The 16,963-nt window shown below is 40.8% G+C and overlaps 2 protein-coding genes across 2 annotated transcripts; both read left to right on the top strand.

Annotated features, from left to right (window-relative positions):
* Positions 1 to 163: 163 nt before the first annotated feature.
* On the top strand, positions 164 to 1,701 carry LOC115675129 (uncharacterized). The gene is given in 7 exon segments (XM_056317239.1): positions 164 to 364; positions 587 to 659; positions 1,197 to 1,327; positions 1,329 to 1,376; positions 1,378 to 1,493; positions 1,567 to 1,616; positions 1,619 to 1,701. Coding segments are annotated over 7 exon segments (702 nt in total).
* A 2,870-nt stretch (positions 1,702 to 4,571) lies between these two features.
* On the top strand, positions 4,572 to 5,882 carry LOC130139697 (receptor like protein 27-like). The gene has a single exon (XM_056317240.1). It carries the CDS (start codon positions 4,572 to 4,574, stop codon positions 5,880 to 5,882), a length of 1,311 nt encoding a protein of 436 aa, XP_056173215.1.
* The last annotated feature ends 11,081 nt before the right edge of the window (positions 5,883 to 16,963 follow it).

Raw genomic sequence — 16,963 nt, forward strand, 5'->3', positions numbered from 1 at the left:
TGATCGCCGTACATAAGTTATGGCACTTCTGGTGTACTTTTGCCCTTTGTTAGTGGTCACAATCCGCCTGTGTATTGGGTGGCAAGAGCGAATGATAACGGAAGAAATTCACCGGTAAAATCCAAAGTTATTAGATGAGTCTATTTTACATGCCACTCCGGCAATGGCCGAGGTTGCACCACCACCATTTCCCTTCATTGCTCCCCCCCTCTCTCCCTCACCTTTTTCGCCGTTTGGAACAACGTCGCATCCTCACCATTTGTCTGTTCCAGACGGTGGTCCCTTCAGCACACCGCGGCGTCCAGTACCGGCCCCCCGCCGTGCGATCCCCGAGAAGATGACGGAATCAAGCGCATCCTCTCAGGTATTGCTGGGAAAAAAAGGACGTGTCTCGGAGGCGTCGCGATTTTGAGCTTTTACCGGCTTCGTGGATATGATGATGTCAATGGTGTAGCATTGTAGATTCATTATCCCTTTTTCTAAAGTGGGGAATTGCAGAGTGGCTTCTCTGGAGCAAGAGTCTGCAATGCGTGGCTATTTCTCGTGAGGCTTTTGGTCTGAGTTGTTACTTGTTTATGCCGTTGAGACGTTTGTTGATTTGTCGCAGGGACTGGGGCCGGATGTTCGAGAAGGCAAGCGAAGGCAGTTCAATTACAATGGTACTGTCACGTTTTCTTCAATGTTTTTGCGAGTGTGTATATGTGTGTTTGTGAGAATCTTTTTACCTTTGTTGCCGGTTCGCCTGGTATCTTCTTTGCTATGCTTGGCTGTTGCGCAATGAGTTCTTTCTGGGCAAAATAGTTCTTGGAATAAGCAGCTATTATCTAACTCCCCCGTTTTTCCCACTTAGATTGAGTTTGAGTGTGTCAGCTTGTACTTTTAAAATGCTTTGATGTTACTTGCAGTATAGTTCCTTGAGCATATATTAATATAGATGAGTGTAACTGCTAATGATGTGCTCGGGAAAGGCGTACATGAATGCTCAAGCTGTGCGAAAAATCTGAAATTTTGCTTGCAACACTACTTTTCATTTCCAGATGGAACACAAGCGTCTTGGTTTTTTTTTTTCTTTTCGCTAAAGCAGTTTTATTTAGTTGTATTCTACAAAATACGCACGAAAGGTGTCAATGATTCATTGATGCCTCACGAGTCCATAATATGCAATGTAAACTTCCTTAATGAATTGCATTTGTTAGGGAAGTAGCTGCGAGAAGTTGAACCCGAGTTGATGGATGCTTTGATTGAGGCCACAAAAGATGGTGACCACAGCAGGCTGCAAGCTTTATCTGTATCGGAGGCTTGGGTTGGCGAAGATAATGATGGAGGAGAAAGAAGATTTTGAGCAAGAACGCGATGAAGAGGAAGGGCTACCTGGTTTTTTACTTTGTTGCTGAAAAAAAGTCTGCATTGCCTACCGCTGCTACTGAAAGTTTCATTTGCATCCTCTTGGAGGGAAACGAGTTCAACATGTATGGGCTGTGTGAGGAGTCCACTTTCCAATCACCTAGAGAAGAAAGTTTTACCAGTACTTAATTGATTCGATACTTTAGTTCCTTAGTTGTTATTAAAAAAATCATTGGAAACAGACTTTGCTGGTTACCAATCTTTTAAGCATATTCTAAAATCCTGGCTTCGTCTTTATTGAGAGCTGCTAATTTATACGAGTGTTCTAAACCATGGAAACCTTATACATCGAATTAGATACATTAGACCTCACAGCACGATGCGTGCATGCACGGTAATTTTTGTATATTCTAGTACGAAAAGTTAAGGTTGCCACGTATAATTAATAGGTTAATTGTATTGTATATAGAATGACATAACGTTTAGATGATTTTGGTCTGAAGAAAAAAAAAAATATGCGACGTACGGAAACTACATGGAGGGACAAAGGAAATATATTACCTTCTGTAAATTACTGTCATCAGTTAGAATGGCGCATTCATAGACACGCTTGAAATGGATAATTACTTCTTCGATATTACAGAGGATACGACTACTGTGATACGTTAAATATGTCAAATAATCTAGTCCAGTTCATACAATACAAAGACTTGCGTAAAATTGTCTGAAGTGTATATCAGAAGAACCAATCTCCGTGGGAGCTCACCATTGCCTGTAAATTCATACATCCCTTTCTTTGATTCCGCACCACTTTCTGCATCATCTTCTTCTCCGTATTTCTTAAAAATGTTGCTGCATAACTCCAGTTCCTCCTCCACCTAATCGCCTTGTGCATCTTTAGTCAGCAGACTGCATATGAATCATTTTTTGCAAGAGACTCCATTTGCCTTGCCCTTTACTGGCCAAAAGGTTTTGGATGAAACCCAAACTTCAAAATCAAAGTCGCACGTATTTGGAAAAAGAGAGACGTGTGTTTAATTTTCACATAGTAAGTAGTGCGGAGTGGGAGCAGTTCTTTCGTATAAAAAACTTCAGCATGTAGTCTAACATGGAGCCATTACTATCTCATTTCCACTAATTTTGGGAGTTACTACTACCTTTCTTTAGGCGCACAGCAAGGTTGAGTCCTGGCTGTCTGGCTTACTATTAACACCACAGATTTAGACCACGAACAACTTTTCTTAATCACCTAAATATGAGATAACGTGATAAACAACTTTTTGGAGGCAGAGATGGTATCAGATCTTCATCAACCATATATTTTCCCAACGCTTAATTATTGAAAATGTAGGTTCATTCGTTCAGGCATTTTCATTAACGACTTGCTTTTTGATTTTCAATTTCCCAGGAGTCTAGTGAACATGCAAGCATCGCAAGCAGGTGGTTCGACGGTTTAATCAGTAAAGACATTCAAATAGTCGATGAAGTTTACTCCATTCACTCCATTGATTTTGGCCGGCAAGAATGAATCAAATCCTCTCTTTTGACCATTGAATGAGCACCTAAAGCCCCATATTTAGTAATTCCCGGTATCTCCTACAGTTTGAGCTTTTACTTTTATTATTGGAGCATTCAAATCTTTTGCAATGCTCTTATAACTACTTGTACTACTCCATCCCAGCCGGAAAAAAAGAAAAGAAACTCCATGGGTTGTTGAATCTATTACTCATTTGACATTCTGCTCTTGGCATTGTAGACCAATTGATGGTTTTTCGTGAGCACACACCGTATTGCACTCGGAAATATAATGTGTCTGGCAGTAACCCACCAAAGTACTTTTCAGAGAAGACTTGTTTTGATAGCTAGGCTTATTAGAAGGGCAGTGGAAGTTGAATCCCTATCCCCACCACTAATAAACTCGCTCGTGTCCTGAAGTGCAGAATGGGATGGCATCAAATTGCTCTTATGCCGACCAACAGACCTTCAAGAGAAGACTTGTGTCGTTGATTTCACACTTTAGAAGGCCTATATAAGTTGAAGCACTCACTCGCGTCCTAAACTGCAAAATGGGGTGGCATCAAATCCTCAGCCTCCTCTGTTTCCTCTTTTTCTTACTTTCCTTCCTTCCCTTTGCCTCTCCCCTTTGCCCTCCTGACCAGCGCGATGCCTTGCTCCATTTTAAGGATTCCTTCGTGCTTGATAGCAAGGCATCCCATTTTAGTTGTGACGAGTATCTTGGGATCACCTCTTATCCGAAGACAATCTCATGGAACAAGGGCATGGACTGCTGCTCCTGGGATGGTGTCACGTGCGACTATGTCACCGGTAACGTCATTGAGATCGACCTTACTTGCAGTTGGCTTTGCGGCACTCTCCATTCCATTAGCTCTCTCTTTCTCCTTCGCCATCTTCGGAGCCTCAATCTTGTCGGTAATAGCTTTGCTGACTCGCACATTTCCTCTAATTTGAGTGCAATTCCAGCAACGACTCTAAATCTCTCTTATTCATCCTTTTCACTTGAAGTGTTGGGGTTAGCTTTTTGCAGCTTGACAGAGTTTCCCTATTTCTTGAATTCGTTAAAGAGATTGACACACTTAGCACTCTCTCACAATAGAATTTGTGGGGAGATCCCGAGGTGGTTTTGGGAAATAAACCATGATACATTGGAAACAATATATCTTTCTCATAACCTATTGGAGGGAGGTATTCAACAATTGCATTGGAAGCGATTGTCCGAAATTGACCTTAAAAACAATTCATTCCAAGGACCACTCCCAATCCCTCCACCTTCTACTTCTTACTTCGATGCCTCTCGCAATGGTTTCACTGGCGAGATCCCTTCTTTGATTTGCTATTTGAGTTCACTCAGTTATTTAGATTTGTCTAACAATAATCTCTCTGGGAATATGCCACCATGTTTTGGTAATATAAGCAATCTCCAGTATCTAAACTTGAGCATCAATAAATTACAAGGGCCATTACCGCGTTCCCTAGTGAAATGTGCACACTTATCAGAATTAGTTCTCAGTCACAACGAGTTCAGTGATATCTTCCCACATTGGCTAGAGGCACTGCATCTGGAGTACCTTGATTTGCGATCCAATAAATTTCATGGTAAGATCAGCCTCGTTGCCTTTGAACTCTCCTTCCCTGCTCTTCAATCTTTATTTATTGCCCATAACAATTTTACTGGACGATGGCCCATAGCGGGTTTCTCAAACAGCTCAATGTACGTAATAGATTTGTCCAACAACAAGTTTGTAGGGCCGATTCCACTTCCATCTCCCATCACATATTATTATTCCATTGCAAGTAATAAAATAACAGGAAAGATCCCTTCTTTGTTGTGCAATGCCACCAAGCTTGCGCTCGTCGACTTGTCTAACAATGGCTTGATAGGTAGCTTGCCTCAGTGCTTAACCAATTTTAGCACTTTGTCAGTTTTAAACTTGCGAATGAATTATCTTGAAGGCATAATTCCTCAATCATTTTCTTGGAGAAATCACTTGACGACTCTTGACTTGAGTCGAAATCAATTAGAAGGCATATTGCCTCGGTCCCTTGTCAAATGTAAACATCTGGAAGTTTTGGATCTCGGTGACAATCAAATAAAGGATACGTTTCCGACATGGTTGGGAACATTGCCAGAACTAAAAGTTCTTGTTTTGAGGTCCAACAATTTTAAGGATCTTTTGAATATTCCCGATGGAGCTCACCTCTTTCCCGAGTTACATATTTTGGACCTCTCCAACAACAACTTTGGCGGTCCTTTGCCAGCCAGCTTGATAATGAACCTTAAAGGTATGATGAATGGCGAAACTAGGCAAGACACATCTTTGTATATGACACGGTCTTTCCAATTGGCGTCATATGAAAATTCCGTCACCGTGACCATAAAAGGGCAAGAGATGGAGCTAGTGAAGATCTTGACCATCTTCACCACCATTGATTTGTCGCATAACTCTTTCCATGGGGATATCCCAGGAGTTATTGGACATCTTCACTCACTCATAGGGCTGAACCTTTCTCGCAACTATCTTACAGGTTCCATCCCTTTGACTCTAGGGAACTTGACTAATCTTGGATGGCTTGATCTTTCTTCGAACAAGCTTAATGGGGGAATTCCTAGAAAATTGGGAGATTTGGCATCCCTTGGGTACTTAAACCTCTCCAAGAACCAACTCACCGGTCGAATTCCTCAAGACAAGCAATTGAGCACATTTTCAAGCAACTCGTTCAGTGGGAATCCCGGCTTATGCGGAATTCCATTACCAAAAGCATGCCCTATTGATGCTCAACCTCCTCCATCATCATCCTCGTCACCTTTTGACCGCGAAGGGCATGAGAGTTGGTTCAAACAAAAAGAGGTGTGGATAGGTTATGCATCTGGAATCGTAATTGGGATTTCCATAGCATACATTGCATTTGAAACAGGAAGGCCCAAATATCTCGCACGAGGTGTGGGAATGCTGGAGAGAAGAGCAGCCGAGTGGATGGAAAGGCCAAAGCGGAAGGCCAACAAATTTCCAGGACAATGAAACTGTTGACGAATTGTCTCTTTAAATTGCGCAACATAGGTTCAGTGAATAAAGATTTCACCAGACTACTTGAAATGTCATTTCTTTTATGAAGGCTTGTTTCCAATGTCTTCTCTTCTTATTTCTTGGTGCAATTACATATCCGTTGAATTGAAAAGATAAATATGAGATCTGTCAAGCACACAGCTTTAAAAAATGAAAGAAGCAAAAAATAGAAAAATGAAGCAAGTGCCATTGATCTCTACAAATATCGTTTCCATCTTCTCATGTGCGCAGCTTTTATTTGTTCGTGAAGAATTAGAAGTGATGATTGACCTTAACCCATTCAGCCAAAGACATTAAAGAATTAATCCGCCATGAAAGTATGTCCCGAAGAATCAACACCAAGATCTTTGAAATTGCAGTCAGCAATAAATTGCGGGCTGGAAGCTATTATGCATTGTCTTGGATGGAGAACATAGATCAAAGTGGATTAGAAAAATGTTCAGTGAAATATTCAAAAGTATCTTCATATTCCAAATAATTCCATAACAAAATAATGAAAGAGAGTGCCCTCCTGAATAATTAACCGTCCGAATTCAAAGTAAATCGTCTACCAAATGGTCATGGCCATAGCCACACGTCTATATTAATGGTCACATTTTTCCCATAGATTGTCTCATAGATAAAAGATGCTACCACAGATTTGAAAAATATGCCTTTCAGATCAGCGAACAAAGACTTTCTTGCTGTGCATTATGTGCCAAGATTGAATGAAAACGGAAATTGGGACCCCAAAAACTTTCCCGTCATGTAATCTAATTTATGACTCCAGTAAGTGAAACGCTCTCCTAGAGCCACTGAGCCAAAGCCCTGAAGTAGAGCATGGGATTATACCAAATCCTCTGTTTTCTCGTTTGTTTCTTTACAGTTGTTCATCCTCCCTTTCTCAACAGATCAATTATGTTATCCCGGGCTGAGTAATGCATCACTGCAATTTAGCATTTCATTCACTCTTCAAAAATGACTGCTGTGGCCACTTTAGTAGGAGATCGCGACTGCCTACAGGAGGCTCGCCAGGGTCCTGCACCTGGACGTCGCCGCATCGAGGCTTGAGTTCATGCGGGTCCACGAGGCATATGCCACTCTCTCGTATTCAACACGACAGGTTCATGCATTTCCAGTGGCCTGGCCAGTTCGCAGTGTTGGTTGCCGCCGCCGCATCAGCGCGTAGCCCAAGGCGGAAATGGGAGACGGATCAGCGCTGGTAGCGAGGAGGATCCATGTGTTAAGTGTTAGAGATCTGTTGATAAGATCCAGTTGTAGGATCATATGGTGGCCTGCATTTGAAGTGGCTCCATTTTTGAGCACTCATGAAGATTAATTAGATTTTTAGGTACTCGGTGTGTCTATATTCACAGAAGAGATTCTGTATCAGATGCAAGCAGGGGCTCATTTTTGACACCCTGAAATCATAATAGAAGCGTTTCCTTTATTCTAGAATTTTCCTCTTCCATTACTCCCTCGTCCAATTAAATTAGGATTTGTAACACTGTGATTTTCTAGTTTTAGATTAGAACATGGCCAATCCATGATGCTCTGATTTATTGTTTCTAACACGGTGTTCTTCATCGCCGAGATAGAAGTCCTCAGAAAAGACCATAAAGTTCATCATCAAGGATTCATCAGTAATATTTCCCTATGACTTGCAGGTTGTTTCGAAAAGAAGTGAGGAAGGAAAGAAAATAATCAAATGAAAGTGAATGGAATGAATCCCTAAAAAAAAAAAAAAGGAAGGAATGCAAAAAGAGGTTGTTTTCAACTTTGTCGCTACAAAGCAAATCTGCATCGACTACCGCTGCTGCTTGAAGCTTCATTTGCCTTCTTCATTCGAAGATCGGTGGAAACAGACGTTGCTGGTTACAGATCTTTTATCCTTTTGAATTCAAATCCACCTGCGTAATATTCATGCTCAGGGCAGTACAAATGTATTTGGATTCTGTGCAAGATACAAATTGCACTGAAATTACCAATCACTTCCTTTTTTCCCTAGGAAGGTCGTGGGCTAATACGGCCTACAAAATGAATACCGATCTGCATACACCGCAATCAACTATATTAGATATTCTCATAGTGTATCCTCTTTCATACTTTACTAGCATCGCATCTATTCTGATTACATCACGTAAGCACGGAACAAGTACACTAGACATTTGATATACGTGCGCGCGTGCTCATGTGACTTTAGCGTCGATGAAAAGAAACAGAAAAGTACCCAGAAAGATGCTCCAGTTTACTTACACACACATATAAGAGGAAGGAATTTAGCAAAAAAAAAAACATATAAGAGGAAGGAAAAAAATGGGGAATTCATATGAAAATTGTTGAAATCATATGCAATCGAAACTCGGATGCTAACAAGAAATTGTGTTGATTTTCTATATTTTTGTCTCGCATTTTTCAACCAGAAAGAGAGGTTCGATTCCGACATATTTCTACCGAAAGGGAATTTATTTTTGAGTGATTCGGATTGAGATGCCTCTTCCCTTTGGATTGCGTACAAAAGACATTACTTATTGAATGGAAATTGAAGAATGATTTCATTTCTTTTCTTTTTGGCTTATCCGTAAACGTGACTTTAGCGTCGGTGAAAAGAAAAGAAAAGTACACAGAAACATGGTCCAGTCTAATGAAGACCATTTCATGGCAAGGTTTTGTGTCGAAGTTTTTTCTTTCTAATTTTAGCGTGTAAGAATCACTCGAAAGAAGAAGGAACGGTGATATTGAATGCTGTCTTAACGTCCTTTCCGGGGAATTTGGAAAGCCATTTCCCGCTGTTTTTCTTTTTTCCTAAACTTTGTTTATTTTTGACAAAGCTAAAACGCTTTTTACATGGGAATCCAATCCCCTTTGATGTAGCCTTTAGGTGAAAGCACTCGGAAATATGATATGTGTTTGGCATGAGAAAAGGCAATCACATGTGATTTATTTTAGTTGCTTCTGAGTAAATATGCTAAATCACATAAATAAAATCCAGTTACAAGGGTATAGAAATGAATATAATTTTGTCTAATACCACTTAATTTGAAATTAACTTTAAAAAAGAATAGATAAGCCGGAAGTCCACAAGCTTAAATGTATTTTTAAAATATAGATAATGGATAAGGAGATATGGCATCAAGTTCAAATTTTTAGGCCGCGTTTTGTATGTCCAATGGCTAGGGCTCCAGACGCTCAAGTTTACTTATCTCATATCAACAAATCGGGCCAAATCTTTGACTTACGTCTGAAAGTGGCCTAATTAAATCAACAGAAAGCCAAGTACTTCCAAGTAAAGAAGATTTAGTAAGCAAAAAATGTTGCAAGTGGCACAATTCATAAGCCACAACACAGTTAATTGTATTGTTTTTAGGAAAATAATTCAGGATGTAATTTGGCAAGGAAGAATCAAATTTGCCGATGACAAGGGATATAGATGACTCTTGATTATCTATATTAAGATAATGAAATGATCGATGAATCATTCAATTCTTTTAAAATGGGCATATGTAGACATCCAAATAATGACCAACTTTTGGTTATTATCGACAAGCGGAAAAATTGGTCAATGAAAGATAGTTTGGTTAGAACGGTCGACGTTGTCGAAGAGAATCGATAACACACAACGTGAAAGTTATCGATGAGAGCATTTATCAAGACTTAGGGAGTTGATCGAGAAAGTCATCACCAGCAAGTAATCAACACAATAACATAATGGCTGGGTTGTTATGTCTATGTCCACTAATTTATGATTTTTGTAACTTTTTGTCAAAAAGTGTGGTTGAATAATTGCTTGTGAATAAGTGTTGCTAGATAATATGAGATGTGGATAATGTAACCCCTTGTAATCGCCAAAAGGATTAGGTAAGTCATATGAGATGGACATGTTGTTCCAAGCAAGTTTAGCCAAGTCCTGTTTGGTGGCTTGCTGTAGTTGCATTAAGCTGCAATGAGAGAGCAGACATAACAGTGGACCCTAACGCATGTTCAAGTATTGCTGAATTATGTCCTTGGAGCGAATTACTAGTTTGTTTTCATGCATTGCTCGATCTAATTGTATGTAATGGTGGACGTCAATTGTTTTGGAATAGAACACAATTCGGTGTTTTTATATGCTTTTTGGAAGCATCACAAGTAGAATTCCTCTCTGGAAGTTTATCTTTCTTTATATTGGAACCATCGTATTTCAAACGCTCCCTCAGTATCAGACTATTCTTATTGGACCACCAGTCGTGATAGTAATCAAGAGACCAGCCGTTGATGAGGGAAGCTTGTGTTTTGAACGGCACGAACGTCAAGATTACTTTGTCCTAATTCATTCAGGTCTTTCTGTATTATTATCTCTCTACCAAACTTGACCATCTTAAAATAAAGCAAGATTAGACTTTATCAAAGGAGAAAAGAAAGCACCTGAAAAGAAGCAAAAGATGGGTCTTTCTTTTGTATTATCTAAAGTCGTGATTCATGCAACCTTTGTGGGACACTCTCTCCTTGCAGTTCTTCTGAGGATGGAGTTGTTTTCACAAGAAATTATTATGGTGAGTTTTACTCAGCTGATACTTGGGTTGGTGGAACTGGTACGAGAAAAGAAGCAAAAGATGGTTTGCCGAAATTTGATTTCATTGTGTGGCTTGTTATATTGAATAGGCTGTGAGAGCTTGAAAATTTGTATGTTATATGCCAATTAAAATTCAATTCATGAGCCTCATCTTCACCTCTTTACTGTGCATTCAGTTATAATCTTTTTCGCTGTACCATATTTAAGTTTATGTTTCAACATTTTTTTTTTCATAAGAGATTGGAGAATTATGTCCGTGAAAGGTACTTTGTTTACATCAGATACCCTCATCATTTTGATCTTGCAAACAAAATATTTATTTATTATGCATAGTTGAAGCCAGAGCTGAAATAATACTTGCTTCTGATTGCACGCGACATTTTTCACCCGAAACAAACATATTAGAGTGACGAAAAGCATAACAATTTGCATATGATTGACTCTTGTTGACACCTAAATTTTAGAGACCCAATTAGTCATTCATTGCATAAAAATTAGGGATCGATCCCGGTCCCTAGAAAAAAATTAATTAGTTAAATTGCATATAGATTTTAGGAGCATTTATAGTAATTGGCTCATATAGTTGCATTTGCATTGGACCGGCGGCGGATGGACTTGAGTGAATGATTCTGAGCTTAACTAGACTAAGCCCACGGTAATGAAAATTTGACCTAGCCCATTAATTATCATTACCAAAATTCATTGGGGTATTTGTCAAATTGATTTGTCCTGGGAAGTGAATATAAAGAAAGAGGGCAAAATTGATTCTGGGGATTGCGTACAAAAATTTGGTCAACAAAGAAAGGGTTGAAAAAGGGAAAGGATAAAACGCAATATATTCTAGAATTCTTGGAAGGAAATTGAGTTCTGTCTTTTTCCATGAAAACCCTAGGGTATGCCACATATAAAAGGCCACTTACGAACAAAGGTAAGGTAAGGGGGGGAAGGGAGAACAGGAAAGAGAGAGAATAGAACAGAGCGAGGTTTTTTCTTCATGGTCTTGGTTCCCACTCGCTACAACACTTGATCCAGCAAGTCTCCGACGAGTCCTCAGAACTCCTGCACCCGTTGCAACATATTAACGAGCCCTTGTCCACTTGTGGTGGCACTATACGACCACCAGTCAATAGCTTCAGTGACGTTCTCCTATTTGCAGCCACACTTGAGTTTTTCTGTTGTAGATTTTCACGTGCTCAACAATTCAAAGACTCTCTCTCTGACTGGTCACCCTCGTACTCTCGCCGATTGCTGACGCTCCCATCTGCGATTTGCTGTCGAGTCCGTCCAATCTCTTAAACAAGTATTTGAACAAGCTGCACCGACAACGTTGCTTGCTGCTTCGTTCCATCACGAGCTGCCTTTCTTGTCGTGTCTCTGTTGATCCAGTTCACCGACGCCTCTGCACTACCGTGACCAGTCGATGACTACGTCCAGTCCTAGCCGCTCGATGACGTCTCTGCTCCAGTAATCAGTCGGGAACCCGCTGTTCCGTTCCGCAACAGTTTGAGCCAACGGTGACGAATTTGCTGTGCCGCGAAGCCATTGAGCATCACCCACTGCCACCCAAGCTGCTGTTCTACACCTTTGCAGCGTTTGTAGCGCTGTGTTTCATCGTCAACGTCCAGCAAATTCGTGGGTGTTCGCGCAGTGAAGCCACCATCAAGTCCGCCATCATCCGCCGGTCCTGTTTCGGAAGCAAATCATCCTAACTAGGTCATTTTCTCAAGCCAAATTTGGTCTCCATATTTCATTTATCTAAATAGGGTTATGTGATGTTAATGTGATTTTGAGTGATGAGGGCATTATCTAACTAGGATTTTATTGCCTCGCTTAATTTAAAAACTGCGATTTAATTGAATATTCTTTGGAAATCTTGGATGTGTATTACTTGGATAGAATTTGAAAATTTCAAAATCTTTTGAATATATCCAAGATATTCAAGATAGCAAAATCTTTTCAAGATGTGATCGGTTAGGAAAATCTCCTAATCCGCAACCGCACACATGGGAATAAGTCTATCTATAAGGCTTTATATAGAGTTGTTTCCATAGCGGGTATTTCGAATTTTTAGGATCGATCTGTCAGGCTTCAGATCGAAACTTAGTTCGAAAGATTTAGCGGTTATAATCTTTCTACTAAAAGATTTGCGACTTAAATTTAAATTCGAAAATACATAAAAAATAAAAAAAAATCATAAAAAAATAAAATAAAAAAAATTGCACCTTTGAACTCTAAGTTAGAATTCATCAAAATTGCCGAATTGAGCGTTTTTCTTGAGATTGGTACCGAAAGGACGTTAGGATAATCTAGCGTAACCAAGTCCCCGGATTTATAATCTCTGGTTCGCAGAAATAAAATAGTTCTCCCGCTATTTTATTTAGGTTTCTAATCAACCTACTTTAAATGATTAGTGGCGGCTCCCATTGAAAATATTTGCATGCTCATAATTGGACCTAAGTTGCGAATTGGTAGAGTTTGGGAGAATTCGAGCTAGGTTAATTAATTTAATTGATCTAGTAATCCATTAGTCTAAGATCGGAAACCCTGATTTTTAAGTCCCGACAGCTTGGCGACTCCGCTGGGGATTGACTTGAATTTTTTGAAAATTTAAGGAGGACTTAGGCCAGAAAATTTTCATGGAAAAATCACTCGATTTGGCAAAATTTGATTGAATTCTCATTCTTAGGTGTTAAATGGTTTTGCAGAATGGGAGTTATAAGGGGAGTAGTGATTGGCTAACCATTTGTTTTGCAGGCTTGGTGGATTGGAATTGTGATTTAATTTTTGTACTATTGAAGCGGTGTTTGCATGTAATTGTTGTGCATGATTTACCGTATTTGCACTACACCACACACAACCTGTGACCGGACCTGGGTCACACCCATAGTTTTAAGATGGTATTTAGATGGTTCTTTAACCTTGGCGGTAAGGCTTCGCTAAAGGTTATCCCATTTGGATCCCGAAAATTTTTCCAAAAAATGGCTCAAGGGCCGTCTTCATGCACGTGAGGCTACGATGCATGGGGGTTGCCCTTGTCGACCGAACCAAGCCGAAGTGATTGGACCCGACTAGTCATGACTATTGTATGCGAGGCTACGACTAGTCATGATGATTGTGCGCGAGGCTGCGACATGTTGTTCCGTTCATCATTTCACTTTGCAAAAGCCTTTAGGGTAGATTGATTAAGATTTAAACTCACGATTCATGTGCATGTCTCTGTGATTGACACTTTCTCCCCAAAGGCGGTAATTTTTGAGCTTTATCTTTGGTTTTCTTCATCTTATTTTGGGTCGGTCCTTGATCTAGGTTGAGTCATTTATCATGTGGTCTATATACGAATGGGTCGCCTTGATATCCGTTTCGTGCCTACTCCGAAGCTAGAGCTCAAGAAGTTATGGGGCCAGTTGAAGCCAGATGGTTAGTAGTACGTTCTCAAGCGCATTGGATTCATGCTGCCAATCCTAGACATAAATGTTCAGAGCGGGATCATGCAGGCACTTGCTCATTTTTGGTGCTCCGATACGACCACATTTGTGTTGGGAGGTAAGTTTGAGCTCACACCAACTCTGGAAGAATACAGTATTGCCATTGGGAAATCGATTGAGTTGGATATAGTTGAACCACCCATTCCGGTAGATCCTGTAGTAGCGCTTGCTGAATTTTTGAGTTTGACTAAAAAAGAAATTGAAAAAGTGCTAAAGGGTAATTGTCAAGCATGCCCAGTATCTTTTCTTATTGAATGTTTCAAAAATAGCTCCGTCCTCATGAGATCTCAGATTTTTATCTTAGCTTTTTTTGGACTCATCATTTTTCCATTCTGTCAAAATGCTATTGATCCCGTGATAGCTTGGACGGTAAAACTAATATGTGGTGGAATTAGTTTCATAAACACAATTCTGGCAGAGACTTTCATATCTCTGACACGATTCAAGAAAGAAAGAGATAGAACTTTTCGAGCCCCGATTAAGCTTTTACAAATCTGGCTTTTCTCACATCTTTCTCAATTTGGGGAAAATATGATTGTATTTGAAATGGGCATGACTGATAACCATTTTAAAGGTTCAAACAAATCCAAGATCAAACTAAGAGTTTGCACTATACACAATGGGTCCATCTGTTCAAGGATCCAAACTCTAAGATTTTCCTTTGGCAAGCTGTGTGGTTTCGGGAGGTTGAGGCTCGACTATGCCATGGCGATCAGAAGCCCGTACCTTTGATGGGCATTTATGGGGCAACCAGCTATCAGCCCCTTTGAGTTACACGACAATTCCGAGTTTTGCAGGATGTCCCACCTCCACTCAGGCCCAATGAATTTCAAGTCCAGTTCGAGAAGGGCGAGTACTACAGAGCCGAGCTTAGGCGTCATTCTGAGGCTTGGCAGAAATGTTCCACTCAGAAGCTGATTTGGCTCGCAGATGAGCCCACCGGAAGGATGAAGAGTCACTTTGCCACGACCCGGTATATTCAGTATCATACCATCCCTGCTGAGATACTCCCGAAGATCCCGGTTGTGACAGCGCGGCATACCCATCAGACCCAAATCAAAATCAGCAAAGAAAAGGCGATGAAGGCCCAGGAAAAGGCATATGTTTTGGCTGAAGAGAATGCACGATTACGGCGTGCCTTGAAGGCCCATTCGTCTATAGATTACGTGGCCTCTAAAAAAAGGAAGACCATTTGATTTCATGTTTGATTTAGGGAGTTTTTTTTTTTAGGAGGAAATGTTAGCTTACTATTGACGTTTTCTAGTAATAAATGTTGCTGTTTCTGGACGATCTTTCTAGGAATTCCTTTGAGACATTTTCCATTTTGGGCAATTCAATGAGAAACATTAAGCTATAATTTGTAAATTTTGGAATTAGTCCAGGTTTTTATTTTATTTTATTTTATTTATTACTGAATAAAGCAATCTGGAATTTTGAAATTTACTGGACGAATCAGTCTTTCGAAAGAAGTTTCGTCATGGGGGTCTAGAGGATGTCATGGACCGACTCGCTATTCTTACTTGTTGTATTTATTCGATCGTTACTTTTTGTAGGTAATTTGCCACAGATCGCCCTCATCCTTATAATACTCGATCAGTGACCAAAAGAAGGATGGCCAATCAAGCCGAGATTGCAGCCATGATTGACGAAAAGCTAAAAGAACACATGAATACAATGAATGAGCAGATCACAGCTACCATGTCCAAAATGATGAGTGATCTCATGGCTAAGCAGCAGCAGATCAATGCTGCCTCTCAATCGGAGATTCCACCTCCAACCCGTCAAGGCCTCCGCCTTGACAAAGCTCCCGCAGTAAATACTAATCCAACCTTTCAACTGAATGATGTCATTTTGATTGACACTAGTGCGTCTCCGGTGGCCCATGTTCTTCATCCACCCCCCAATGATGAGAATGCCAAGTTGCTGGCTAAGCTCGACTAGAGGTTACGTGAAGTGGAGGGAACTCAAAGTGTTCCGCCTGTTGATTTGTCTATTTTTGCCCGGGTCCAAGTGCCCGATAAATTCAAGATGCCAGCTTTCGAGAAGTATGACGGCACCTCAAACCCAATTCAGCACATCGAGATGTACTAGGGGCTCATGAATAGATATGTTTCTAACGGACCTCTAATGATCCAAACCTTTCAAGCAAGCTTGAAGGATACTGCAATGAGGTGGTATACCAACCACCAGATCAACCGGAAGGACTCGTGGGAAGAGGTGGCAAACCTTTTCGTCAAGCACTTTAAGTTCAATCTCGATGTCACCATTACAAGGGAAGACCTGGAAAGAGCTGAGCAGAAAAAGGGCGAGACTCTAATGGAGTATGCCACTCGCTGGAGGAACATGGCGGGACAGATCATGCTTGAACCCTCAGAACGTGACTTAATGAAATAGTTCGTGTCCACTCTACCGCTGCCGGTTCATTCACGAATGTTAGTATCGGCCGTCCAATCTTTTAGCCAGCTGATAGCCATGGGTGAGGAGATTGAGTCCGGGCTCAAGAAAGGATGGTACAGTGAGTCAGGTTCATCAGGCAAGAGATTTACTAGTAAGAAGGACAAAGAGCATGTCCCCGAAGTCAACATGACTTATGTACAGAAGACGCCAGCTCAGGCTCCGAAGCTACAATTTACCACCCAGCAGACAACCTCTTATGGGCGGCAAGGCAATAGGGCCCACGCCAGCAACGCAAACCTTGCCAGTTTACTCCGCTTCTTGAGACGTTATCTCAGGTACTGGCGGTGCTAAGGAAGAAGAACTTGCTGAATTCAGAGCCACAAAGATCTAACGCTGCCGGCTTTGCAAGGTATGATCCGTCGAAGAAATGCGATTACCATAGAGGCGAGGTAGGACATTCGACAGATGATTGCCAAGTGCTCAAACATCGAGTACAGGATCTACTCGAGACTGGAGCGTTTGCACTACAGCCAGCCGGTAAGCCCAATGTGCAGAACAATCCACTCCCTAATCATTCGAGCAGTGCAAATGTTGTCCTTGGCCTGGGGGTCAAGCAGGTTCAA

This window comes from Syzygium oleosum, unplaced genomic scaffold (assembly GCF_021117445.2).
Source record: "Syzygium oleosum isolate NSW1041296 unplaced genomic scaffold, Sole_v2.1 Sole_v2.13, whole genome shotgun sequence".
NCBI classification, from domain to species: domain Eukaryota; kingdom Viridiplantae; phylum Streptophyta; class Magnoliopsida; order Myrtales; family Myrtaceae; genus Syzygium; species Syzygium oleosum.